The following is a 27,614-nucleotide window of genomic DNA, read 5'->3' as shown; positions in this document are numbered from 1 at the left end:
TGCTTCCATGTCTTGGCTATTGTAGATGGTGCTGCTATGAACACTGGGAATCAGTATGTTTTCAAATTAGAGTTCCCTCTGGGTATATACCCAGATGTGGGATTGCTGGATTATAGGGCAAGTCTATTTTTAGTTTTTTGAGGAATCTCCATACTGTTTTCCATAATGGCTGCACTAAACTACATTCTTGGTGACACTTTTTAAATGCAAAAACTCCTTTCAGCTGTATCTTATACTCAACTCTAAGATATGTCAAAAAAAAAGTATCTTTGAAGAGCCAAAGACTCTCAAACTTAATGATTCTTTTAAATGTAACTGGAATATTTTTGAGAAGGACCACATTTTTCAAGATGTACTGGATAAAATTCACAGATACCAGTTTTGCATGATTTTTCTTTTCAGATTTGATACATATTATTTAAGAAAGCAGTTAAAGCCTACTTTGTCAAAACATTTTGTAAAATATTTAGACTAATTTCTACTTCCTGTTAGCAAAAGATATAATTAATTGCTAGCAGCTGTACTAATTAGATTTCAGTATAAATACTTTTCTCCTTCTTTAAATACATATGGAAGTTTGATCATGAGAGCTACTAAAAACAGTTGAATAATTTTGGATATTTTTATTCTCAAATCTTATTTAATTATTACCTGAAATTAAACAGCATAAATTCCATACATATACACATCTATTTGCTGAAGAACTACAATGCCCTCTATCATATTCCAGATTTATAATTAATTTACAGTGTTAGCTATTACTTTGCATTATGAAAAGCTTAATAAATTGTTTTATCTTGGTTTTTGAACATATATAAGTAAATCAAATTTTATTTTAGGTCTATATTATTTTAATATTGACAGTTTTTTAGCATTTTCCCTTACTGAATGATATCCATAATTATTTGTCAGCAATTTTTAGCATTTCTTGGAACACATACTAAAATTTTTTTAATTAAAAATGAAGTCAGGTCTATATTGAGAAAAAGCTAAGTTGACTTGGCTGATGACTTGAGTAAAAGAAATGTCTTTGCCAATTAGGTTATAGGGTAGGTATTTTCCAGAAATTAAATAAGCAAAAGCTGCAGCTTCAAGGTTTTTATACAACATATTTGAAACATACAAAAATATTTGATTAAAATTGTATTGGCAATGAAATTAATAATATTTTGATTTTCCTGATCCTTTCTGAATAATTTGGGTAATCCAAGGTGCTCTAAGTGAAAGAGTAGTGGGTATAATTAACAGTTATTTGATAAGTCTTGGTAGAGTACTTCTGGAATTCTTCCCAGAAATTGAGATAGTGAGTGAATGACTCTAATGATTGAGTAAAAAATGCTTTTGCAATTCAAATGTTTCCAGTTCTTTGCTTCTACCGATTTATAGGAGTAATCAGCTGGAAGATTAGAAATAGTGTTTGATGATAGATCACAATGTGGTTACATAACTCAGAATGTGCTCAAAGGGCGAACAACTTGGCCATAAGAACTCCTTCCATTCCTCTTTATTGGATTTATGGTAACAAGATTCTTCAGGGTTTATATCTAAAAATATAGCACTCAGCCAGTATTCAATCATGGATAAATAAATGACTTAGACTAAGAAAGATACAAAGCCTCATTCATCTTGTTAAGAGCTAAATTTGTAATAAAATTTTAATTTTATGATTGATAATTACTTATCAAAATTTATCATCTATGTGGTATTGACCAAGTGTACTGATAGTAATTGTAACACTAATTCGACTAAGAAGAGATTATTTTTAAACACGTAGAGCCTTATAGTCACAGGAATTAAAGTTTCAAATTTCAGTGATAAGTATGCTAAGGGTGATCAGTAAAGTACTTTGAAACTTAAAAGTATTACATTAAGATAAAATTCTGCGGGAGAATTAGAATGGGAATATGAATTTAAAGATGAAAAGAAAAGAGGCAAAATGTTCAAATGTTAAGAAAGATTATTCATGTATTTTTAAAACGGGTGGTGATAGTATCAAGTTGTTTTGGTATTTAGATTTCATTGAATATATCTAAAAAAGTGATATAGTGGTTTTTACTTTATGTCAGTATTTATAGTCGGCTGGAAATTACATCCTAACTTTGTTCTTTAAACTTATGATGAAAAGTTTTGTCTGTCCAATTAAAAATGTGCAAAGGGTCATATATTTTAGAAAGTTCTTGTAGGGCTAAATGAGAAAACGACAGTAGACCCAGGACACACAGGCACTCTGGTTCTGTAACAGGATGGCTGTTGGCCCTGCCTCTCGTCAGAGAATCACTTAAGCCTCAAGACCCTGTCTTCTCAGGAGGGTTTCCTGGTGATGCTCCAGAAGTCTGGTCCCTTATGGGCCCAGTGGAAGCCCATCCCTCTGCCATGGGCTTCTCAAAACACTGTCTTCCCATACCTTTTGAATGTTTTAGCCTTGAATAACATTTGTTTCTGCTACATCTCTCTCTCTCTCTCTCTCTTTTTTTTCCAGTAGCGACTTATGTTTTCAGTTTTCTCTTTCCTTCTGTGAATCCCCTTCACCTTTCAGGGAGACTCAGCTGAATTTCTAAGAGTTTACCCTGCTTCTCATGGAGGTCTCTTTCCTTCTCTAACTCATAGAATGAGCACTATTTGCTGGATCTAAGCAGCTTTCTCGCCGTGACTTCGTTCTCTTTTCTGGCACATTCTTTTGTGTTTCCAAAGTCCTCTTTCAGATTTCCCTTATTGAGAGAAATGAAATCAGTTAAGTTCTGGATCTGCCCCAAACCACCAGTTCTAAGCGATCTTTTCCACACGGGCCTCTCTAAATTGGATATTCCCACCCAGGAGAAATTTTCCCATCAGACCAGTAGCTAATCCAAGCCCGGATTCAGTTATTATTTTGTCTGTCTCCTCTTTAGGATGTCTATTCTTTCCATGCCTTTCCTCAGAGTCCTACTTCATGCATTTCTCCAAAATGTTCTCTTGGGACACAGGCAATCCTGTGTCCTTATTTTAAAACCTTTTCCTTTGAATTTGTCTAGTAATCCTTTGACCATTTCATGCTGATCTGTGTAATTTTTTCCTGTATTGCAAAACTCTACAAAGACATAACAAACAACCCCAGCAACAATCATTTTTGCTGTATGTCACAATTTTAAGGGTCAAGAATTTTGGTGAGATTGGCTGCATAATCCTTCTGCTCCATGCGACATCAACAGAGGTCTTTTGGTGGTATTCAGCTGGCAGATGGTTTAGAGAGTCTTGGAAAATTTCATCACATCCACGGTGCCTTGGAGGGGATGGCCGGAAAGCTGGTCTCAGCTGCGAGTATTGATCAGGGATCCCACACAAGGCTTCTCTAGCATAACAGTCTCAGAGTTATCACCCTTCTTACCTCGTAGCTCAGGACTCTGAAAAGAACGTTCCAAGAAGCCTGGATGGCAGCTTCAAGGTTTCTTATGACCTAGTCTTGGAAGTCCTGAAACATTACTTCTGCCAAGTGCTGGCTTCTATTGGTCAAGCAAGTCACTGAGTTCAGCCCAGATTTACAAGGGGGGAAATTAGAATCCATTGCTCTAGGGGAAAAGTAGCAAAGAATTTGTGACCATCTTTAATTTACCCACATTTATGCAATCCCCTTGTATGGCTGGGCTGCCCTAACTGGATCTGTCTATGGCATCTCTAACTGAAGCTTAATATATTTATTTAGGTTTTTACTTATTTATTCGTTTATTTATTTATTTTAATGGAGATACTGGGGATTGAACCCAGGACCTCTTGCATGCTAGCCCGTGCTCTACCACTGAGCTATACCCTCCCCTCTGTCTGAAGCTTTTGAAAGAGGTTTCATAATATTTTCCTGCCTCCTTCTGAGGAACTTGTCCCAGGATTCTGTGTGAGAATTTATCTCTCTTGATAAATATCACTGGGCTGTAGTCACTCTTTCTGATGGAGGAAAAAATTACAAACATATCCCTCCTTTCAAATTCTTTATTTAGAGTACTTTCAGTTGTGCGCCTCTCCTTAACCCTTTTTTATCCCTTTCTCCCGCTCTTCAAGATCTTTTGTTTTGTTTTGTTTCATATCTGCCTAGAGTATCTTTAAAAAAAATTCTGCCATTTGATTTAATCGATCTATCTTCCTTTACGTTGTTTCCATTCTTAAGCCAAAGTCACCTGTTAGAGGAGTCCCCTGTCCCGCAGTGACGGGCTCGCAGTGGTGCCCCTGCCGTGCTCAGTCCCCTCTGGCTGGGAGGAGCTCAGGGGGAGTATGGCCCTAACAGGAACACGGTGGTGGATGTAGAGGGGCAGCAGCTGGGCTCTCGGTCACCTCTGCCCCCTGCAGCAGAAGCTCTGGCGGACACAGGGTGGAGCGTTGTAGATACTAATGGAAGCTGGGGTGGAGAGCTGTGCTGCATGGTGACAGCGACTCATGAGGCTGGATTCTCTCCTTGTCTTGAGACTTCCATCTCCACTAGTCCCTGTGAGGACCTGCTGGCATTGAGAGACATGGATTCACTGACTTTGGAAAACAGGAAGTCGAATTCACAGGGGTTAAAGTCTAACTCCCCCACATACCACATATATAACTTTGGTCAGATGTCTGTGTCTCAATCTCCTCAACTTGGAAGGAAATCTTGAACAAAACTTTGGAGAGCCCTTCCAGCTCTGACGCATTGTGATACTTAGAGCCTTGATGATTTCCGTGGAGCCTTTGATCTTGTATCTTCCCAAATTGATCCTGGTGAAAAGGATGCTTTCCACTTTTCATTGTCAGAGAGCTGACTCACTGAGACATCTTTGAGGTGTAATTGTGGTATAAATGGGTAAAGACGTTAACAAGAAATTATCCTCAGACATAAATGGTCTAATAGCTGCAGATGATTGCAAAAGACATTGGGTTTGAACAGTTTAACGTAATGCGAATTTGCTTCAAGTGCAAACACTAATCAGGAACATTAGGTAATTATCATTTAGGTACAGGACCCCAATAGTATGAAGCCTGCATTTTCGTGTTAGCACTGATATCACTTACATAACTGCTTCTGGTAACGATGGGAAAGGATTCTAAGAAGCACATTCATTATAGAGACTTGCAGTGATGAATCTTGGGTTAATTTTACCTTTTGTTAAAATCTTATAAGAGACATCTATCCAATCATAGGGAATAATTTTTATATTTAATACAGTCTGATTAATTGCACATGTAATCTTGGCTGCTATATGTAGAAGACTAGCATGTTGCTATGTGTGAAGAATTCTATGAGTTTGAGTAAGGAAGAGCTATTTACCTTAATCCTCAAACCACCTTTGTAAAATTTAAATCATTTTACAAATGGGGAAACTGAGGCATAGGAAGTTTATCTCCACTGCCCAAGGTCACAAGATAATAACTGCTAGCCATTTTATTTTGCTTCTGTGTGCCTGGTACTTTTAGAAGTTCTTTATATATATTAGCAGCTTTAAGGGATGGGTACCATCACCGTAAGAGAGAGCCAGTTGTTTCCACCATCTTACAGATGAGGAAACTGAGGTGTAGAAGGCCTAAGTTATGTGCTTTGGGGCACTGAGGCAGAAGAGGCAGTGCCAGGATTTGAATCCAGGCAGTTTGGCTCTGAGGTCCATGCTTTTGATCATATACATACTCCCTCATCAACATACCGTGTTAAAAAAAGGCAAGCTGGCCCTGGAATTCAGGTCTCGTCATTTCCTTGTGTCTTTTCTATAATAGCAGGGTTATTTGAAAACAAACCTATTTGAATATTTTCAAATAAACATGGCAACTGAAACCGCACAAGAGGCTTCCCAGAGGTCTTACTTTCTTGCACAAGGCCCCCAAAGGCAAGTCTTCCCCGTTTCTATTGCCACACCTCCCGGGAGAAACTTAAGCAACGAGCATTAATTAGCAGGTAGGAATCATTTGAATCACATGCTTCAAAACAAATGGCTGATTATGAAGTGGTTTTAAGCTACGTGAAAAGCTTTTTCCGAGAAATCAGCTAAACTCTTCTAGGAATAATCTTCATATCTCATTTGTTGGTGACTTCCCTTTGCTTGTCTTCCTGGGCCTCTCGGGGTCCTGTGCTGGGACATTCCCAGCTCTCTCACCACCAGCCTTAGGTCCAGCCTTCATCAGTGTGGCATTCCTCTCTCAGCTACCCATTCTTTGACAGGATTCCAGAGTTGCCATTTTGGCCTGGCTTATCCACCCAAGGCGAGTGTCGCCTGAGCAGGAAGCTGCTAGTAGAGTGTTTCTCTTGACTCATCTCCTGAACCCGTCACCCAGCTGGAGTTTGCCATTAGCCACTGGCCATCCAAAATGAGCAAATTCTTTGGTCATACCTGTAGGAACTTATTAGTTTTCAACTTGATGGTTTGTTTATTTAACTGATGGTTCCTATTCTCAGTAGGAGCCCACAGAACAGCAAAAAGGTGCTTGCTGAGCCCATCGGTGTTGAGAGCTGATTTTCTGATTAACTGGATCAAGGCACATTCATTGTCCTTGCCCCAGGGGTTTGAAATTATCCCGTATTTCTGAAAAGTAGCTCAGACCTCATCCTGACTCATGTCTTTCCCAAAGCTGGATGGAACCTCACCATCGTGGGACAGTGGATGGGGCAGGGTTGTAGATTTCAGGGGCCTCTTAGGAGTGTGGATCCACTAGTATTCCACTAAGGAAGACAGGCAGAAGGTAGGTGAGTGAGTGATCATCACACTTTACTCTCTTTTCTTAGGCACTGGTGAGAAAAATTGATGCCTCGGACAATATCTACACCACAGAATCCACCACAGGGAACCTGTTCAGCCTGACCCAGGAGGGGGCTCCCTTGTGCCGAATCATAGCCAAGGTGAGTTCCATGGTTGGGGCCGAGTTCACAGGTCAGCCTGGGGAGAGTGTGAGAAAGCTAGTTTGGTGGGAACAGCTGGCTCAGGAAGCCTGTCTTGGCTCTAGCTTGTACTTGCTGTGTGACCTTGGAAGAGTTACCTCCCCTCTCTGGGCCTTTTGTCTCCATCTTTCATAGGGACTAGTCCCTCTGATTTCATTTCCCACTTGAGACAAGAAGAGGGTGCCTCCAGATCCTCTATCATCTTTGTTCACGTGGTGTCTATTATAAATATCAACCCTCCTTCCTCATCTTCACATACCCCACCAAACCCAAGCCAAACATATCCCCTAACTCAGGTCCTGGGCTGGGTCTTGAAAATGCCTGCAGCCATGGCAATGCTACATGAGGAAAAGACAAAATTGAGAGGAACAGTGGTTTTCATCAATTACCATGGGTGTTACAATTCGTTAACTTTATGGTCAATTTGCCCCTGCATTCAAGGTCCAAACACTTAGAGCAAATACGGGCAATTGGGGAGCCCTAGGACCTCACTAAGGTCTTCTGTTTAATTTTTGCTTTTTATTTTCCACTTGAAAAATGACATTACTGTTGGAGATAGAACGATGATCTAAGTGGAAGCAGTTATGTCCTTCAGTAGACTTAAGATGCCAGTCACAGGAAGATGCCAGTCACAGGAAGTCTTCAGCTCGGTGGTTCCCAGTGCTAACTCTGAATCATCATCCCTCAGGGATGGTTTGGAAAACACAGATGGTTTGCCCCACCCAAGATTCACTGAGGTCCTAGCGTAAGACCTGGGAAGCCGCACTGTAACCAGCTCTACAGGTGATTCTGAGGGGCATGGTCACTCTCAGAAGCACTGGTCTAAGCCCTTAAGGAAATCTGGATGAGCAGGGCTTGTCAAGTCTGGTCCAGGGAGAAGTAAATTGTACAGAACAGCAATAGCTAACGTTTGAGTGTGCTCTCCCTGTGCTTAATGCCTTGCAGACGTTTCTTTTAAATCATAAAACCACCCTGACAAGTAGGAGTAGGTGCCATGTTGTTCCCATCTGTGGTTGAGGAAATGGTTTGAGAGACTTCCTCAAGGTCACATTGGATAAAGAGTGGAGTCAGGATTAGAACCCAAGTCCCTTTAATTCAGAGTTCATGATACTAAAGCCCACAGTGGAGACTTCTGGTTCCACTCATGGCCCTTCAGTTTCTTGGGACAAAGAGGGCTCAGAAGTTCTCCACCCCATATGCATATTAGCATCACTAGGGAGCTTTAAAAATCACCGCTAGTAAGTGACCAAGCTGGAATTTGGTGCCTGGCTGTTTGGCAGCAAAGACTGTGCTCTTGCTTGCTGTTCTGAACTGCCTCTTAGCAGCGCCCCCCACCTTCCTCCTGCCTGCCTCCTTCTCGCCCCCTCCTCCAGGGCCCTCCTCCCTTCTCCACAACCTTTCTTATCTCCTGTGTCCTTTCTGTATGTCAAGCAGTGTGCTACGCTTTCCATTCATCCTCTCATCCGATCCTCCCGATATTCTAATGGTGTGTTATAATGATAATTCCCATGTTTAAGATGCTGGAACAGAGGCTTTGAGAGAAGATCATGCACATTAAATGCAGAGCTGGGATTTTAACTAAATCTGCCGACTCCAGAATCTTAATCTCACCCTTCTTATGTCTCCGGTCCTTGGTGGGGAGTAGACAGAGGGTTGAAGTAGAGGGAAGGTTCAGGGACGACTCCCATCTTCTCAGCCTGGAAGATGGCCAGATTATTCCATCCAGCGGAATCGCTTTGTGTGGGGTTCTGGGAGTCTCTGGTATGCCCTGCACAGCATCCTTATCCTTGATTCTCAGGAAATGTGCCCAACATGGTGACAGACGTGGGGCAGCTCCCCACAGTGGTCTCCCTCACCACCTCCTTGGGGCCCAGTGTGGCCTGTCTTTGGGCCCTTTATCCATCTGAGCTGTTGGGCAACCTGTCTGAGGTCAATCCTTTCATCCTCTTGGGTTCCTGTGAAGGCCAAGGAATAAACCCAGTTCTCCCTATGCTAGTAGCAAATCCTATCCCTTCCTGAGTCAGAGCACAGAAAATTCCAAAATTACAGCCACCCCCCCAACTCCAGCTCCTCTGTTATTCCCACCCCCAACCCACGAGCCTACATACCCCACGAGTGGGCCCCTCTGGCTTTATGACAGCTTATCCCACGTCTGTCTGAATAACGCATACCATTATACAGCTGGGCTCTGAGCCCAGAGCTTTCTATAAAATTAAACAAGCCCCAGCCAACAGCGTGATTCCACCAGCTCAGGCGATTCCCGGTTCCACTCTAAGCTGAGCGCTGCGTTTGGGTCCTAGATGGGGTTTCAGAGTGGCCCACACGACTACTCCATCTCACTTCCCCCCACCTCTTCATCCCACAGGTTCCAGCCCTTGGGATACCTTTCATGAGGGTCTGGGACACTCTTCCAACCAGGAAGCCTTACATAGCCTGACCCTCACCCGGGGGCTGGGTGCTTGGCCCTTTCACCCTTGAGATGTTAACTCAGTTCTTCTTCCAACAGCTGAGTCATGGAGCTAGCAGGATCCCATTTTTAGCCAAAGGTAACCAGCAGCAGAGCCAGGATTTGAACCAGAATCTCCTCAGTCTGGGTTCAGGATTTCTCCCTTCCTCTCCAAGGAGCTGAAAATGCTGAGAAGACCATTTTCACAGGCTTAGCAAAGGATGTAATGAGAATCCAATGCAATGGGTACAGAGGCTTAAACAGATTTCTGCTGGACTCAGCATCTCCTGGACCAAGGGAAGGCTGTCACCTTGGTCCTGGCTCCCAGCCTCACCTTCTTTGTCACTGTTTCTTCATTGTCTGTTCCAGATGTGAATATCTATCTCCTACCTACCACGTCTATCTATCTATCATTTTACACATATAAATAATATTTATACTATATATGACTAGATAAAAATACATGCATATATACATATGCATACATACCTAAACACATACATGCATATCAATATTTACATTTGGAGGGAGGTCATTAATGACCAGCAAGGCTCACTGGGGAGACCATACGTTTCCTGTTTTTTAATTCTCACTTTAAAGAGTAATTTGATTTTATGTCCGAGACTCTCTGAGTAGGGTCTTTATGTGGAACCCTTATCAAATGTCCCCGGAACTGTGGGAAAGTAGGAACGCAGGGATAAAGGCTTGTGGAGCAAGAAACCAGAGGGTTAAGTGTCTTGTCCCACACCAGAGCATATTTATATCGGAGTAATGATGTGCATTTAAAATCCGAGTGCTTCTCTCTGACCCTCCTACAGCCTCCCTCAGATTATGCCGGGAGTTCCTGCCCTGTGCTTTTTAACCCTGCACCTCCTGTCTTGTTTCAATACACCTCTACCCAGATTTCTTCCTGCTTTTAACGCTGTCCACCAGACCATAAGTTCAGTGTGGATGGGGACTGAAGTGGTGTCCAGCATGGTATCTACAGGAATGAATTTACCAGTCCTAAGATATGACCCTTTCCCTTCCAATGAGCTCCCTGAAAAGGAGGTAGGAATACAGAAGGTGAGGATCACTCTTGGCTGATTATAAAAGGTCAGAAATCTGAACCCCACCCCCCACCCCCCAGCGTCGGACACTTTCATCTTGGTCCCTGCAGTGACAGGCAGCAAACTCCTAGAATGCCCAGGGCCCTGAGCTCATCTCTGTGGGCTGCGGGGAAGGGGAGGTGCTTTGTCGAAATAGGGTGACATTTCAGGGAGGCGGTGCCCGGCCGGAGTGGTCATTGCTGCTGCTTCTGGTTTCTCACACGTTATCCTGTCAGTCAGTCACTGCTGCGTCCCCAGGACACAGAACAGCACCTGTTCAGAGTATAGTTTTTGTTGAAAGAGTTCTCAAAAATCTGACAAGGGATGGTAATTTTGCTGAACCCACCCACCTCCTTCTCCTTGTAATAGCTTTCTCAGTTTGGGGAACAGAGGGCAGTGGGCTCAGTTAGAGCCGAGAATGGTGAGGAGAAAGGCGAGTGCCCCTGTGGACCAGGTCCAGACCACTTGCTCACGCACTCTTTCCTGCTGCTGCCCCTCCGCACCCCTTCAGCCCTCAGGGAAGGGGAGAGGGAGGAAACAGGGCACAGCCAGGTGTGGGGCAGCCAGCCTTCTGGCTCTGGACGTGAACTCCACGGTGGTGTTGTCTCCGGTTTGCTGGGCGCCGTGGTGAGTCCCCTTCATGGTCTGTTGGCTCTCTCAGTTTGCTCCGGGAGCTAAAGTGGCTCAGTGATTTTTATAGAATAAAAATGTCCAGTTAGGATGGATGCCTCACTCCCAGATTCTTCCCAGAAGTCCTCCCAGATTTCTCCTGGGAAGTTGCTACAAGGCAAACGTGTCTCCATAAACTAATCTCACAAAAGGAAAAGAAAAGTACATGCTTGCACTCAGGAGCTGGGCTATCAGTACTAAAGGGCTTTTGGTTTTTTTAAACAGGACCAGTGTGGACTTGGGGTGATTATTTCACCCATCTGGACTTCAGTTTTTCCATCCAAAAGTGGAAATAAATTATATTACTGCTGTAAATAAACTTCCTTTTTGTGTGCCTGCCATAGTGGTAGGGAGGATCTGAGAAGTCACGGGTGGTCTCTGGCAGAGTGAGACCAGCATGGGGCATCTAGGCTTCAGTTCCCTCCATCTGCTCAGACTTGTTTCTAGAACCTATTTCAGACGACTCCAGGCTTGCTCCACGGTGGTTGCTGAGAGGGGGTTGCCAGGAGTCTGGGAGCAGATCTGAATGGGGTTGAGCCTGGCCCCTGCACGTGTGCCTGTCCTGGCCCCTGCAGTCCCAACCAGCAGCATCTGGGGATCCCACCTCCAGTTTATCCAACGAAGGGTGGCATTACTTCTGGAGCCGGTATTTCACCGCAGCATGCACGGGAGTGTGTGTGTGTGCGTGTGTGTGCGTAGAAACCGGAGGGGAAGAAAAATTCTTTCTACTACCTTTCTAGGTTCTCTGGCTGGTATCCTATAAATTGAACTGACAAAAAACAGATTAACGAAAGAAAAAACATCCAAGTTTATGAGCGCGTGCACAGGGGACCTGTCAGAGATGAGTAACTCAAAGGCTTGGTTAGAGCTTGGGCTTATGTAGCATCTTAGCAAAGGAATAACACATTTTTAGAGCAGTAATAAGACAAAGAAAGTGAACCTTGAGGTGTGGCAAATGGTGGGAAGGCACATAGATGGGAAGCTAGGAGTAGATAAAGGCTGGTTAGTGAAGTGTGCTATGTGGATTCCTCTGTGCCGAATCCAGGCTGATAAGGGTCTAAAGTTGTCTCCAGTGATTAACTCTTGTCCTTCCTAATAGAGGGAGGAAGGGGACAATCTTTGTAAATTTATGTCCTGCTTCTGGGCAAATAGGGGAAGGGCAGAGAGCTTTTCTTGTGTCTGCTTCTTCTTAAGGGCCTACAGCTCAAAATAATCCTTGAGTCAAAGTGACGTATTTTGGGGTGACATATTCTGCCACCCTACAGGCCCCAAAGTACAGTGAGAGATGTCAGTTATTCTAGAGTCAGCCCCAGGAGAGGGCACACAGCGAGGTCACATGACATCTTCTCTTTCTCGGCAGGAAGGTGGGGTCGTGGCGCTCTTCAAGGTCTGCCGGCAGGACAGTTTCCGGTGCTTGTACCCCCAGGCACTCCGCACGCTAGCCTCTATCTGCTGTGTGGAGGAGGGTGTCCACCAGCTGGAGAAGGTAAGAGGGCAGCTGGCTGGGCCCGGCCTGAGGTCGCTGAGGGCCAGGAGGGTGGCAGGGGAGGAGGTAGACACCTGGCGGCCATCTGGGCCTCTTCACGGAGCACGTCCTAGGTGTCCCTCCTTTCCCCAGGCATCCTTCAGATGGGGCTGCTGGGGTGGTGACTGTGGGGACTGATGACACGTGAAGGTGGTGGAGACTGAGGAGCTCGGCCAGGAGAGGCGGGGACCAAGGGGACGCTCATCACTTCTTGGGTGGAGTGGCCGACAGGTCCAGGGTGAAACAGAGCAGCAGGCAGGCAGGTCAGGTGGGGAGGGGTGTCGAGGTTGAGGGCGGTTGGCCCTTCATTCATGATAGGACCCAGCTCCTCAGGGGACAGAACGGGCAAGAGCAGGGTGGGCTTGGTTGCCTGGGCAAGCAGGCTTGGGTTAGGGAGAGGCAGGCTGGAGTCCAAGCGTGTGATGGGTCAACATGATGGGGGTGGCCAGGGCTGGAGGGAAGGTGGTGACCTGACAGGTCCAGATGCCCTGCTCCTCGCCAGCCTAGGGCAAGGTGCCTGATTCCAGCTGCTGCTCCCCACTCCCCTCAGATTGAGGGCTGGGGCTGCTCCTCCCCCTGGGCCTGAGTGGGTCTGAGCCTGCAGACGGGCCCTCAGGGACTGAAGCCAGAAAGGCTGGGAGGCTGGGCTGACACTTGGGGATTTCTCAACCACGTTTCAAGGAAAGATGCTGAAAATGCTTATGGAAGAGAGGCAGGAAGGCCTGGGATGTCCTGGTGACCCTTGTGGTGCCTGCAGAGTTGGGCATAGGTACCTTGAGTCTGTCCCTGTGACTGGCCTAAACAAGGGTGAGCCAAGCAAAGGGCTCCCCTTCCTCTGCATCCGTGTCCCACTGTCTGGTCCTGGCTGCCCAGAAAACCTGCACTCTTCCGCTAGCTTCTTCACTTTGGTCTGGACTCCAAAACAGGTGGTCATCTTACATTCTACCCTGCCTCTTTCCAAATCTACTCAGGTTGTGGGACAGGGTCACAGAATCATGGGCTCAGAGGTGCTTTTAGCTGAGGATGGAGGGTCCATGGGAAATTGGCTCATTTTATAGATAAGAAGGCTGTGGCTCAGAACAGGGAAGTAACTTGTCTGAAGCCACACAGCAAAGTGGTGGAGGAGCTAGCGCCAGCCCTTTGGACAGAGTGCACCCCTTCCGCAAGGTCAAGTGCTCCCTTTGTACTTGTGTGCTTACTTAAGTGGCAAAGTGGAGGAGGGGGCAGTGGCGAGACAGACAGACTGACAGACAGACTCTGTGAAGTAAATGTATTGAGCATTTCCATCTTCATGTGCTGAATAATCCTCTCTTCTTCCATAAATTCTTCTTCCTTAGACAGTGGAAAATGGCCAGACGGGTTTGTTTCTTGCCTTCTTTCATGCTGGTTGGCAGGAAGAATGGAGGAAAAAACAGAAGGGACTGGAATCACTAGACCTCCCAAAGCAGTGGATTTCTTGGCTTTAGAGAGTTTTCAGAGCAGGAAAACTTCAATCCAGGGAAGAAAATCAGCTGGTCTTTTTGGTTTAGAGCTGAAAACCCGTGCAGTTGGGAAGGCTGCAGGCAGTGTTTCCTTCCATCTTCCTGAGGCTGCTCCAAAGCCAGAATACACAAATGCGTCTTTCCCAGGCCAGGTGGGCTGCCGGCCTGGGAGTCGGACCCCACCCCGCAGAGCAAGGGGACAAGGGGCTCAACGCCTGAGGACTTACTAAGCGCCCAGTGCTGAGCTAGCCCCTCACACACATCCCTTCATTAACCCACCAGAACCTTGTATGGTGAGCACTGTATTCATGTCTCCAAAGACGAGGAACTGAGTCTCTGCCAGTGTAAATGACTCGTCTAAAACCACATAGTAAGTTTTGGAGCCAGGTTTGGATCCCCTCTGAGTCTAATGCCCCGTCTACCTCACTGCCTTGCTGGTTTAATAGATACTCTCAGAGCGCCCCCTGCCCCACCCCCAAAATCCCTGGAGCTAAGCCCAGACTACCTTGCTGTTTCTGGACAATGTCCTCATTGCCCCCACCCCCAGCTTGCACAGAAGGTCACACTGCCTGGGCTTCCCCCTCCTCTAGGTCAGGTTACTATCCGTACACAGACACTCCTGAACTGTCTCTGTGCCAGGCACTGAGCAGGACGGAGACGTGCCAGAAAGGAGCCCCCGTGTGATCAGAAACAGGAACTACAGCTCTGCAGTCAGAGCTTGCCAAGTGGCTCCACAGGCAGCCTAATTCCATCAGACGTTTGCCTGAGTGTGCAAGTATCCCCATTGTACAGACAAAGAAATCAAGGCCTAAAGAGGTGAAACGATGTCCGCACAGAATCACACAGCTTGTAATTCATTCATAAACATTTATCGACTGCTGCTTCCCAGGCACTGTTTCATGGGGTGGGAGTCCAGTAGCGAACTAAACAGACAAAACTCCTTGTCTTCTTGAACTTACACTAGCTCAGGGGGTGGCAAGTTACAGCCTGAGGGAAAAGTCAGCCTGCTGTCTGTTTTGGCATGCACATGAGCTCAGAATGGTTTTTTTTTCTTTTTTTCATTTTTAAATGGTTGAAAAAAATCAGAAGAAGAATATTTTGTATCACATGAAAATTATGTGAAAGTCAAACTTTTGACCCATAAGGTTTTAATGATCACTGCCAGACTCCTTTGTTTAGGTGTTGTCTATGTCTGATTTCTTGGTACAACTGCATAATTGAATAATTGCAAGAGACCATGTGACCCACGAAGTAAAAAATATTTTCTCTCTGGTGCTCTACAGAGAATGTTTATCGACCCCTGTTCTATCAGGTGATAAGGACGTTGTGACAGTGATTAAAAGGACGATAACTGACATCTGTCGAACACTTGCTTTGGGCAAGCACTTTGCTAACCCCCTCCTTTCATGGTGTCACTTAATAGTTAATCCATTGCTGCTGTTATTTTCCAAGTCGTTTGTAGAAGGAAGGGAGATTCAGAGAAGGAAAGTAACTTGTTAAAGAGCACACAGCGAACGAATGGCCTGGCAGTCATTCAGTCTCAGCTCTGCTGGGCCAGAGCCAGCCTGGGCTGCGAAACGTTATGTGGACTCAGGATTCCAACCCAATATTGTGAGGCCAACACCCATGCTCTTTTCCTCCACATCATGCTGCTTCCAAAGTTGTGAGAAGTTCTAGAGACACCCAGAAGGGCCTGGGTCACCTGCCCCCTCCCCCAGGTCCTGCCGTCACCTGCTGCCATCTGTGATCCTACTGCTGAGCGCTAGCCTCAGATGGTCCCATGAGGTGCGGCCATTGTCCATGTCCAGGGTGAAAGGTGGAGAAGTCCAGGGACAGGCAGATAGTAGAAGCCGCAGCACAACAGGCAGGGCGGAGGCAGGCTGGGGGGGCCGAGCCCCCAGGGCTCTCGCCAGCTGCCCACTCCCCAGGCACGGTTCGTGCCCTCCTTAGATAATGTCAAACACAGCCTTCCCCTGATTTACTGGCCTGGCCTCCTCCCTAAATCCCAATTAATTGGCCGCAAGAAATGTGCTGGATTTGGTGAAATTCATCTCTGTCGTGTGGCTCCCCCCACTTCCCTCCAGCTTTAAAGTGGTTCATTAAATCATGCACAGAGCCCAGCGGAGCATAAGTCTAGTCGGGTCACCAGACACCCTCATCCATTCCCGGCCCTGCTGCGTGATGCCCGAGCTCTGTCGGGCTGGGGTATTCACGTGGCCAGAGATTGACTCAGTCACCTGCTTCTTCCCTTCTCCATCGTTTCCTTGCTCACTCACTCAGTCTATCACCGTCTCATCTTGCTGCTAATTCATTCTTTCATCACACTTTGTTGTGAAGCAGCCCAGCGTGGTGGGGACACCATAGCCTTGGAGAATCAGGGTCTTCTGGACTGGAATCCAAACTTCTCCACCTGTGAACTTGGACGTGCTTCCCTGGGCATGTTACTTAACTTTGTAGAGGTGTGGTTTCTTCATCAGTCAGATGGACATGATGCACTCTACCTCCTAGGACTGTCAGAGATGAATAGATGTGCAGTCACGTGGTGCCTGGCACACACTGGGCACTGAATAAATGGTAGCTATTATGATCATGGCAGGGATGATGCCAGTCTCGGGGGTTTTGAGTATCAGTGGCCTCAGGAGGATGCAGGTCTGGTGAAGAAGGGAGTGCTGGCAGGCCAGAAGGAGGCGCTAATGTGGTCCAAAACACTGCCCAGTGCACAGTGTGGAGAGATCAGTGGGGCTGGAGTACGAGTCTCCATGACCTTTCCATTTCACAGGTGAGGAAACTGAGACAGAGAGCTTGTGTTCCCTCAGCTCATGAATGTAAGGCTTGGATTCAAACCCAAGTCTGGCTGGTTCTAAAGCCCATGTTCTTTATACTCGGGGACTCTGGGAAGAGCTGGCCCTTTGAGGCGGGGACTGCAGGGGACTGGCTCCCAGGAACCAAGCTCTGGGTATTGGTCTGGGAAGGGGGCAGACGTGAATACTCCCTGGGCAGGTCTGGAGAAGCAAGAAGTCAAGATACAGCAAAGGCTTCTCCAGAGGTGTCTGAAGGCTCTTTCAGGACTTCATTTTTTCTTTGCAGAGGTCTGGTTCATCCTGGCCACCACCATCGTGGTCCCCTTGGGGCAGCAAGTATTAGGAAATATCCTCCCTTGTGTCCTCAAGAAATCAATCACCCCTCATTCCCCAGTCCCGGCTCTGGGTCCTGGGGAGGACAGACAGGCAGCTGTGTTCCCTGCCTCCCACCCAGGGTAGCTGAGTGGCAGCCCCATGACCATCAGAAGCTACAGGCCGGCGGCGCCACCTCACCCTCACCTTGTGAAGGCAGCAGCAAGGGGGCAGTGGAGCTTGGCCCAGAGCACCAAGGAGGAGCTCCCAGGCAGGCCAGGGGAAAGTGGCCTTGGCCTTGGCCTTGGCAGAGGGGCTCCACAGCAGGCTGGTAGGTCAGTGGGGCTCTAAGTCTTGTAGGACCTCTGTGCTCAGTGGATTAGGGGAGTCCAGAGGAGGAGGCAGTGTTCTCTGGACCCACTTTGGAGGAGATGGGATGAAGGAAATGAGGGCCAGGGAGGGAGTGAGGGCCCCAGAGCCACACAGCACAGCCCATTGAAAGCAGATGGACACAACTTTCTGGGCCAGGTGAACCAATCTGCCTGGACTGGTCCAGGCAGCCTTCCTGGAGGACTAGAGCAGAAAGATGGACTGGCATTTCCAAGGGGGAAGACTGCGGGTTTCGGGGGAGGCAGACTGGGTTAGGGAGCAAGTGATTCCTCTCTGAACTTTGATTCCGTCTTTATCAAATGGGACAAAGACACCTCGTCCGAGGGGGTGCCATAGAGATGAGGCAGCAGTATGGGTGGGTCCTGTGTGGAGGAAGCACTCACCTGTTTCTGCTTTCCTTCCCTCCTCCCTGGCCCATTTGTTTTCACCTTTTCAGGTTGATCTGGGGGAAACTCTGCGATACTCCCAAAAAGCATCCTGGGATTTTGCAACAGCCCTGTCTGAGTTCAGGAGTTCTGAGTGGCTAGTGGGAGGGTCAGGGCACTGTGGCTGGGTTTGGACAGGGCAAGGGGCCAGGATGGAGTTGGAGGCAACTGGGGACTAGAGCTGGACCAGGGACTGTGGTCCAGGTGAGGGGCTGGGGATGTGGGGCAGGAACCTGGAGTCTAGGCCCATAAGGGGTGGGGACGTTCCAAGCCCTATGCTCAGACAGCCTCAGAGAACTCCAAGAAGGTTCTAGTAACTGCCTCTTCCTTTTCTAGCCTTGAAACCAGAGACAGTCTGGCTTTCAAAAGTTTCCTTTTATTCCCACCCCCTCCCTCTGATTTCATTTTTTTCAAATAAGGAGTTCATCCTGTGTTGGAGACGAGAAGCGTTTAATGAAAATCATTGGAGAAATTAGAGATGAGTAAGGGAGGAGAGGAGGGCTCAGCTTCAAGTCTGAGAAGAAAATCATCTGTGGTGGGGGATGGGAAACTGCTGCCTGTCTCCATGCAGCTCCTTCACCCCACCCCTGTTTCCTGGGGCAGCTCCTTGGGGTTGAGATGTCCTGACATCTCAGGGGAGGTGGGAAACCAGAGACTCCGGGCAGGAGGGAGCAGAGTGCTGGGAGTGGAGGGTGGGGGTGGAGTGTGCGGAGGGGGAGGCTCTGTGTCTCTAGTGGTTGCTTTACAGAAGTTTCTCTCCCCTACCTGCAGCCTGTAAGGCTGCAGATGGTCAGAAATAAGTATATCTGTGGAAAAGGTTAACCAGTTTTTCTCATCCTTTTGCTCGTTTGAGTCACACAATCATTTTGCAAGGAAGGCAGGGAGAGATGGTTATGCCCATTTTATAGAGGGGGAGGTTGAGGATGGAAGGCGTAGAGATGCTGGCAGAGGCAGAGCCTGGGGCTGAAAGCCTCATTTTTGCTCCCAGCCATAGGTTCCATTTGCCACCCCCAACTCCCACCCCATTAGGGGAAAGAGACGGTCGTGTACAGACCCCAGGGTGAGGCAGCTACTTTGTATTCATGGAGTCAGTTCTAATATGTTAGTGAGGCTGGGTGGGGAGAGAGGGGATCTGGATGCCAGGCGAGAGCTCTTGCTTAATTTGACTTGAAGCCCTGTCTTTACCTGGGAGCAGCTTGTAGAGAAATGGAGAGAGAAAATGCCTCTGAATGAAGATCCAGATGTCCCCTCACCCCTCTCTGGGGCTCAACCCACCTCGACATATCAGCTTCCTCCAGTCCTCACGCCCCCAGGCGCCTGCCTTCAACCTCCTGGATGGGAGGACTGTGCAGAGAGGCCCTGGGGAGGGTGGGGGAACTTGAAGGAGGCCAAGGCGTGAATGGGCAGAACAGAATTAGGAACACTGCGCAGTTCCCCCTGCCTCTCCCAGCGAGATTCACGCAGATATTGTGGGCCAGTATTGTCCAGACTGAAGGAAGGCCCTGCTGGCTTGGGGGCTGCGCCCCACTCCAAACTGGAGTTTGGAGAAAGTATCAGGAAGCCTGTGCTCTGAAAGCAGCGGGCGGCAAAGGCTCAGCTCAGCGGGTCCTCGGCGTGTACCTGTGCGCCGTGCGACAGCGCCGTCTGGTGGGAAAAAGCTGAAACTGCAACCCTGCCGCCCTGCCTGGGGCTGTCTCCTGGAGCTTGCAAAACTGGAAGGCTTCGCACCAAACCAGAGGTCAGGGCCAGGCTATGTCCTGTGTGGGTCGTGCTTTGCAAATTTAAGGAAACAGAATGTTCTTTCTACTCAGCAGCTTCCTCCAGGAGGAGGCTGTGGATACATCTTGTAATCTAGTATGTTTTCAACTTCCAGGATTTGACTGTGAATTTGTCCTCTGCCTTCCTGGAACAGGACCCCTTCTAAGCATCCCCAGTTCTCACTGGACAAAATCCAACCCCCAAGCCTGGCACTGGAGGTGCCCTCTGAGCAAGCCACCTCTGGCACGTTTCCCCTCTGGTACACGGACCTGGTTTGATGTCTGGCTTCACCACTTACTATGGGTTGACCGTGCACCCCTCTGAGCCCTGGTGCCATCCTATGAGTAGTGAAGTGATAATTCCTGCCTTGCAGATTATGGGGACAAAATGAGTCAATGTGCCATGAGTGTCAGTTATTTTCCCCTTCCCCTCAGATTCCTCCACTATCCGTCCCCTGGGCTTCCTTGCCCTGCGGCACCTGCCCAAGCTGGGCTGTCCCAGCCAAGTGTTTCCCCAGCACCGCTGACATCTGTCAGTGCCCAGTCTCCGGGCGGCCTTCCTGATGGCCCTCCTCCCCCTTGGTGCTCCCCAGGTACTTGGTGCAGCTCTGGGAGCATGATCTTCGCTCTTGACCCCAGAGCTCTGTCTAAGCTTCCCCACCAGCAGGCACTATCTCACCCACCCCGGGCCCATCAGGGAAGCGGCTTGCACGCACAGATGAACAACTCTGCTGCGTGAATGAATAAATACAGTCGGAAGAGTGCTGGTGCCTCCTCCCCCATTGCAGATGAGAGGACAGAGGCCCAGAGAGGCGGAGTCACCTGCACACCCACGTTCCCACTGTTCCCAGCAAGGCTGAGCCCAGAGGGCAGGCTGCCTGACTTCACTCAGATACAGCCTGTGAGCAGTTCCAGGCCCAGCGTGGGTTGGGAGTGGGGGAGCGAAGACACTGTAGGGCCCCTCAGCAAGGGCGGAATGGCTAAAAATCTCTATGTGGGATTTACCCTGAGCCCCCTTTTGCACCATGTGGTCCTAGAAACTTGTTCTGTCCCCACCCCTCTCCCCCTTTCCTCTCCCTCCTAAAGCTCTGAGCCCAAGTTCTTAGGTCCCCAAGCAGAACTTGTCCCCAGGTTGGGCAACCGTGGACAGAACCTGGGGCCAGCTCCTCTTTTGCTGCTGGTTGGCTGGGGAATCACGAGGGAGATTCCTAACCCCTATAAACCTGGGTTTTCTCCTTTGGTGGGTGGAGTCTCTGTTCTGCTGGTATCGTGCGTCATACGAAGTGATTTTGGAAGATGAAAGTGATGGACAAAAGTTGGAAAGTGTTGTGCTGGCTGGGCCGGGAATTCTGGTGCCTCTTCTCTGGGGTGGTTGGTGTGTGTTGTCAGAAGAGAGCTGGGCACCCCTCCCTCCCTGTGAGTTCATAGACGGAGGCCTGTGGTTGAGAACTCTGTGTGTGTGTGTGGGGTGAGGGGCAGTAAGCTCTGTGGGGTAAAACATTGGTAAAAGTGCATCTCCTGGCTGCACCCCCAAGTGATCTAGTGAGAACAGGAAATAAATAAGCAGTCAGATGTGAACGTGATGCTTGTACTGGGGAGGAGGGAGGCTGTACCACAGGGAAGCCAGGGTTGCTCAGGGCACCAGACTGGTGCAGAGGTGGGGCCTGCGCTTCCGCACTGGCTTCCCCTTGGCTTCTCGAGTGGGGCAAGTGTTAGTTTTGAGACCAGCAGGGAAAGGAAATTGCTGTAGCAGGGAGGGGAGACAGTGAGGAGACTGAGGGAAGACAGAATGTGCGGCTTTGGGGGCAGAATTAAATTAGGGAGGGTCGGCTTCCTGGGAACAGCCTAGCACCAGCAGCAGGGAGCAGGCCAGCCCTCAAAGCACAGAGCAGGACCCAGCATCCGCCACCCCTGACAGCAAGGGGTGGGTCCCCTGGTCCCACATGCAGACACAGAGACAGGGAGAGGGAAGAGCGGTGAGAGAGCGGAAGAGAGGGAGGGGAGATGGAAAGACACACACAGAGATAATGAACACGCAGTTTCCGAAGCCATGTTTCATTCTCCCTTGGGCTACTTTTAAAGTACAAATGATTAGTGTGAAGTCTGTGATGGCTAAACGCGCAGCGCCCTGCTGGTGGCCTGCTTGGGCACAGCGTGCTCTCTCATGATGGCTTCATTTTTCATCTTCCTGATAAGTAGAAGTTCTGAGCGTGTTTCCATATCCTTATTGTCTTCTTCTGTGAAATGTCTGTTTGAGACTTTTGCCCTTTAGAAAAAATGAGCTTTGTCTTTTTTCTTATTGACTTATAAACTTAAAAAAAATATATATTTTTCATACAAACCCTTTGTCAGGTTACGTATTGAGGACATATATTCTCAGACTGTGGTTTGCTTTTTCATTCTCCTAATGGTGTCTTCTGATTGACAGAAATTAACTGATCAAGCCCAATTTGTTGATCTTTTTTTTCATAGTTAATGTTCCTGTGTCCATTTAAGAAAGGGTTGTTTTCCCCAGAATCATGAAGAAATTCTCCTATATTTTCTTCTAGGAGCTTTACTGTTTTACCTTTCACATTGAGGTTAATGATCTGTTTCAAATTAATTTTGTATTAGTGTTCAAGTTTCAGTGTTTTTCCATATGAATTCAGCTGAGCCAACACCATGTATCAAAAAGGTCATCTTTTCACCACTGAGTTAAAGCGAAGCCGTTATTACATCTGTGAGTCTGTTTCTGGACTATTTTTCTGTTCAGTTAGTCGTTTTGTCCATTCTTGTGACAATAAGGCACGTGGCTGAGTCCCATCTAATATATTTAAAAGTCTATAATAAATTTTAATATTTGGTAGTATAAGTCCTCCAATTTTGTTCTTGTTTGAGATTATCTTCGTAATTTTAAACTCTTTGCATTTCTATATATAAGTTAGAATCAGCTTTTTAAACTCAACCTGCTGAGATTTTGACTGGGTTTTTTTTTAATTTGTAAATAAATTTTTGGATAATTGACATCTTAAACAATATAGGGAGTTCCAATTGATAAATGTAGTATACCTCTCTACTTATATAGACTGCCTTTTGCTTTTTTTTTTAATTGAGTTATAGTCATTTTACAATGTTGTGTCAAATTCCAGTGTAGAGCACAATTTTTCAGTTATACATGAACATACATACATTCATTGTCACGTTCTCTTTTGCTGTGAGCCACCACAAGATCCTGTATATATTTCCCTGTGCTACACAGTATGATCTTGTTTATCTATTCTACATTTTGAAATCCCAGTCCCTTCCCACTCCCCGTCCCCCTGGCAACCACAAGTTTGTATTCTATGTATACAGACTGCCTTTAATTTCTCTCAGTGATGTTTTGAGTTTTTAATGTTGACATCTTGCACATCTTTTTTTAGATTATTTCTAGGTATGTTCTTATGCTAATGTAACTTATTAAAATTTTTTATTTTCTAATTGTTGCAAATACATAGAAGATACAATTTTGAACATTGTATCTAATGATCTTGCTAAATTCATTTATTAATTTTAATGGTATGTAGATTCTTCTGGATTTTATACAGATTTGGATTTTGTACACATGCACACAATCATGTCATCTATAAATTATGACAGTTTTACTTCCTCTTTTGCAATCATTATACCTTTTGATTTCTTTTTCTTTCTTGTCTAATTGCATTGGCTAGGGCCACTGTAAAATGTTAAATTGGAGTAATGATAATGGCTATCTCTGTCTTGTTACTGATTTCAGGGAGGATGCTTTTGATATTTCATTAAGTGTGATATTACCATTTTTAAAATTGAAGTGTAGTTTATTTACAATTTTGTATTAGTTTCTGGTGTACTGCATAGTAATTCAGATATATTCTTTTTCATTATAGGTTATTACAAGTTATTGAATATAATAACCCATGCTATGCAGCAGATCCTTGTTTATCTGTTTTATGTATAGTAGTTTGTATCTACTAATCCTAAACTCCCAATTTATCCCTCCCCCACTTCCCTCTTTGGTAACCATAAGTTTGTTTTCTATGTCTGTGATTATGTGTCTGTTTTATAAATAAGTTCATTTGTGTCATTTTTTTAGATTCCACATATAAATGATATCATATGATAGTTGTCTTTCTCTGTGTGACTTACTTCGCTTAGTATGATCACCTCTAGGTCCATCTCTGTTGCTGCAAATGGCATTATTTCTTTATTTTTTTTAATAATAATAATTTTTCATTATTCTTTTTTATGGCTGAGTAGTATTCCATTGTGTGTGTGGTGTGTGCACGCGCACGCACGCGTGCGTGTGTGTATGATGTATACCTTCTTTAAGTGTGATATTATCATTTTAAGGATTAGAATACTGAGACTTAGAGAAGACGAGTAACTTGCTCATTTCCCCAAGTCAGCAAGTAGCACAGCTGAATTGTGAGCCCAGGTTTTTTCACTCCTAAGTTTTTGCGACTTCCACTGTACCACAGGCACCTCTAGAAGAGTGGTGCTTAACTGAGGATCTTCATTAGAGTTACCTGAGGAGTCTCTAAAAATCTTGATGCGAATACTCCACCCCAGAGCAATTAAATCAGAATTTCTGGTGGTGAAGCCTGGGCATCAGTATTTTAAAACGTTTCCATATGATCCTAATCATCTGAGAACTAGGCAAATAACGACGGATCTAGAAGCACTTTGATACAGTTCAGATCCCAGCTGTGCCAGGAGGGCTTTGCGGAAAACTTGGTATCTTCACATCAGCACATGCCTAGGAGCCCCAACCCAAAGGGAGAGGAACTTTCTCTTAGTGGTCTTTCCATACCTTCTCACAAATGCCACTCCTTCCACCACCAAATGCCTCCAGAGCATTTTTTTTAAAACAATTTGCTTTAAGGAAAATCACCCACTTGACAGGGAAATTATTTTCTATTTATATTCTTAAGTGACTTAATCATTGATTTCTTTCCACCTCAGTAAAGCATCTCTTTCTTCGTCACTGAGTTGGCTGTCAGACTGGTTATATAATTCCTTCCATGCATTGTTCCATTCCCTATTACACAGTAAGATTTCTATTTGTCTATTTTGGCACTTGGCTTTTCATCAGAGATTCTTGTTTGAAAAAGCAGAAGAGGTTGAGTGGGGTCTGAGACACATTCACTTGGGAGGATGAGAACTCTACCCTCCTGCAGGCCTGCGTCACCTTCTGTAGCTTTCTACTGAGTGCTCAGCTCTGCCACCACTCCTTAAAACAAATCTGTCACTCTATAGAGTGAGCCTTTAACCCTTACGGTGTTCGCAGACTTTGTCCTGAACCTTGCCCTGATCTAGATTACACCCCACATTCGGGTCCTGCTCTGGCCCAGGGGTTCATTTTTCCACCAAATGCTTTGCCCTGTCCCTTGACCCACACTTGTCTCTGCTTCCTTGGGCGTGACCCTTGCTTCCTTCTCTGACTGTGATTGAATTGTCCCTCTGGCTGTACCCTGGGCAAACAGATCCGTCCTGCCTTGACCCATGAGAAGGATTTCAATTGCTTTGTGGTCCCACTTGTCTTTTTTTTTTCCCTGCAGACTCTTGGGGTCCAAGTGGCCAGAAAGGTGAAGAAGGTAATTTGAAGGTCTTTAGGTCATGCTCCCTCCCCGTGGCGGAGTTACCACTGCATTTGCAGGATTCTGCTTACCCGTTAAACAACCCGGCAACCAGCTCCTCTGCCTTTCCCTAGAGACTGAACATGCAAAAAGGAATTAGGAAGTAGCTGACCAGCACCAGTGATATAGGGTGGCCTTTGTGTACTAGCCTGTGTCCCTGAGATAGTCACATAAAAACCACCATTGATGCTTTTCCAGAAATCAGTAGGAGGACATTGCTCATAAATGTGATGTGATGTTTACAGGATTTACAGTACGCCTGGGCTCCTCAGCTGCGTGGCTTCCACACCCCTTCTCCCACTCCTTGAGCAGAATCTCAGCATGCATCAGCTCCCTGTGTCCCGATTCTGGGTGCATCAGTCCTGCAGCCCAGGTAGTGACCAGGCCAGGCCAGCCTCACCACCCACCCCTCGAATGCCCTCTGTGAGGAAAGCTTGTCCTCAGGCCCAGGCCCATCCCGCTCTGTGTAAAAGCTAATTACCTCTAAGTGCTTCCAGCAGCAGTTTCTTCAGGGATGTGAAAGTGCTTTGATGAGATTGTTCTCTTGGCATCATTAAGTTTGTGACTGAAGATGAGAAGTGGGTGTTTAGGGAGGGAGACTCTCCGGAGAAGGGACGAGTGTTTGAGGAAGCTGGCCTCGGGCTGGGCTACTCCTGGGCTCACTGTATTAACTGAGCTCAGCAGCCCCCACTGCCCTGGCCCTCTCCCCAGCTTCTCCCTTCACTGCCCTTTCCAAGGGCCCCAGAGAGGGGGCACAGGGCCAGGAGAGGGGAGGCCAGGATGGGAGTCCCAGCCCTGGTGTTAACTTGCTTCATGGCCTGGGCAGTCCCTTCCCCTCCCTGAACCACTATTTCCTCGTCATTCGGCCCACACTCCACAAGTTAACTTCTGTGAGTCAGGCCTCAGCTGGGTGCTGGAGACCAGAGAGGATTCTGTACAGGAGCTGCCCTGAGCAGCTCAAATCTAGTGCAGGGAAAGGTGTGTAAATTGATGAGGATGATCCAACAAGATATAGGTTGTGGTTGGACCAGAGTGGTGTGGCAGCTGGGAGGACCAGGACCCTCTGTCTGGGGGAGGCAGGTGTCTGTTCCCAGAGGAGCTGACCTCTCACCTGGGTCTGAGAGGGAGTGAGGAGGGGAGGCAGGGAAGGTGAGCACTTCAGCTGTAAGTGACCTGGGCTTGACGCCTGTGAAATATCCAGGGAAATCAGTTTTAGACTTGAACACAGAGACTCAGCAGCACGTTGGAAGTGTAGATGTGGATCTTGGGAAAGGTCCGGGCTGGAGGGCTGGGTTAGGGGGTCATCACAGAGTCATAGAGGCCACTTGGGTTTGGGTGCTATTGACTGAGGTGGTACAGAGTGGGCTGATGGCCAAACCTGGGGCTAAAAAGCAGTTAGCTGGAGAGAAGGTGAGCCCCAGAGTGGGGTATCATGGAGGCCCAGGAAGGGGAAAGAGTTCTCAGCAGTGGGAGTTGATCCAGAGAGCCGAGTGAGAGAGGGTTGGAGAGGCTGGGCTTTGCACCAGGCAAGTTTCCACATCCTTTTAAGCGTATGATCTCTCTCTCTCTCTCCCCTCCCCTCTCTCCCTCCCTTTCATTTTTTTTTGTTTGTTTCTCTATGTGTCTGTCTTTATTTATTCCTGATCCATCTCTGCATCAGTCTGTCTAGTTCAGCACCCACAATGTAGGTGTTCAGTACATGTTTGCTGAACTATACAGGGGTGCATGGGTGGGACTCTCCGCTGGTTTCCTTGTGAGGAATTGTCATTATTCATCTTACTGTTCCTGGTCAGGTATTAAAACAGGAGTCACTGACATTCTAGGACTTCTAGTTCTGGGCTGCATGATCCAAGGCTGGCCGAGCAAGTGGCTAAACTTGGGGCCCCAACCCAAAAGGCTGAGGTTCTCCATAGGGTCTTAGTCCTAGAGAAGCCTGCGGAAAGGAGCTCTGGAGAGAAGCTCAGTTGGGAGACCTAAGCTGGGGCAGGCAGAATTGAGGCGAACTAAGACTCAGGGCCCCGGAGTCTAGGAGAGGTGGCTGCAGCCACCAGATGGGGATGAGGTGGGATGATGGTGCCACCATGTGGCAGACACTGAACATGCATGTTCTCAGTTGATTCCAGATTTCAGTATCCTCTGAGGTTGGTATTTTTATTCCCATTATATTCCCAAATAAAGCCTCAAATTAGGTACAAAAATTGTCCAGGTAGTAAGATACAGAGGCAGAATTC

At 47.0% G+C, this 27,614-nt stretch overlaps 1 protein-coding gene across 5 annotated transcripts in view; it reads left to right on the top strand.

The window, feature by feature from the left end:
- Nucleotides 1–27,614, top strand: part of INSC (INSC spindle orientation adaptor protein) — a 122,274-nt gene that overhangs the window by 68,700 nt on the left and 25,960 nt on the right. For all 5 annotated transcript variants that reach the window (XM_045523936.2, XM_045523935.2, XM_010964825.3 and 2 more), the window contains 2 exons: nucleotides 6,704–6,817; nucleotides 12,420–12,545. In XM_045523936.2, the coding sequence (XP_045379892.1) occupies nucleotides 6,704–6,817; nucleotides 12,420–12,545 (240 nt within the window). The remainder of the gene's footprint in view (nucleotides 1–6,703; nucleotides 6,818–12,419; nucleotides 12,546–27,614) is intronic.

Source organism: Camelus bactrianus, chromosome 10 (assembly GCF_048773025.1).
Source record: "Camelus bactrianus isolate YW-2024 breed Bactrian camel chromosome 10, ASM4877302v1, whole genome shotgun sequence".
NCBI lineage: Eukaryota > Metazoa > Chordata > Mammalia > Artiodactyla > Camelidae > Camelus > Camelus bactrianus.
The sequence above is the reverse complement of the archived record's forward strand: the minus strand, read 5'-3'. Positions and strand labels throughout refer to the sequence as shown.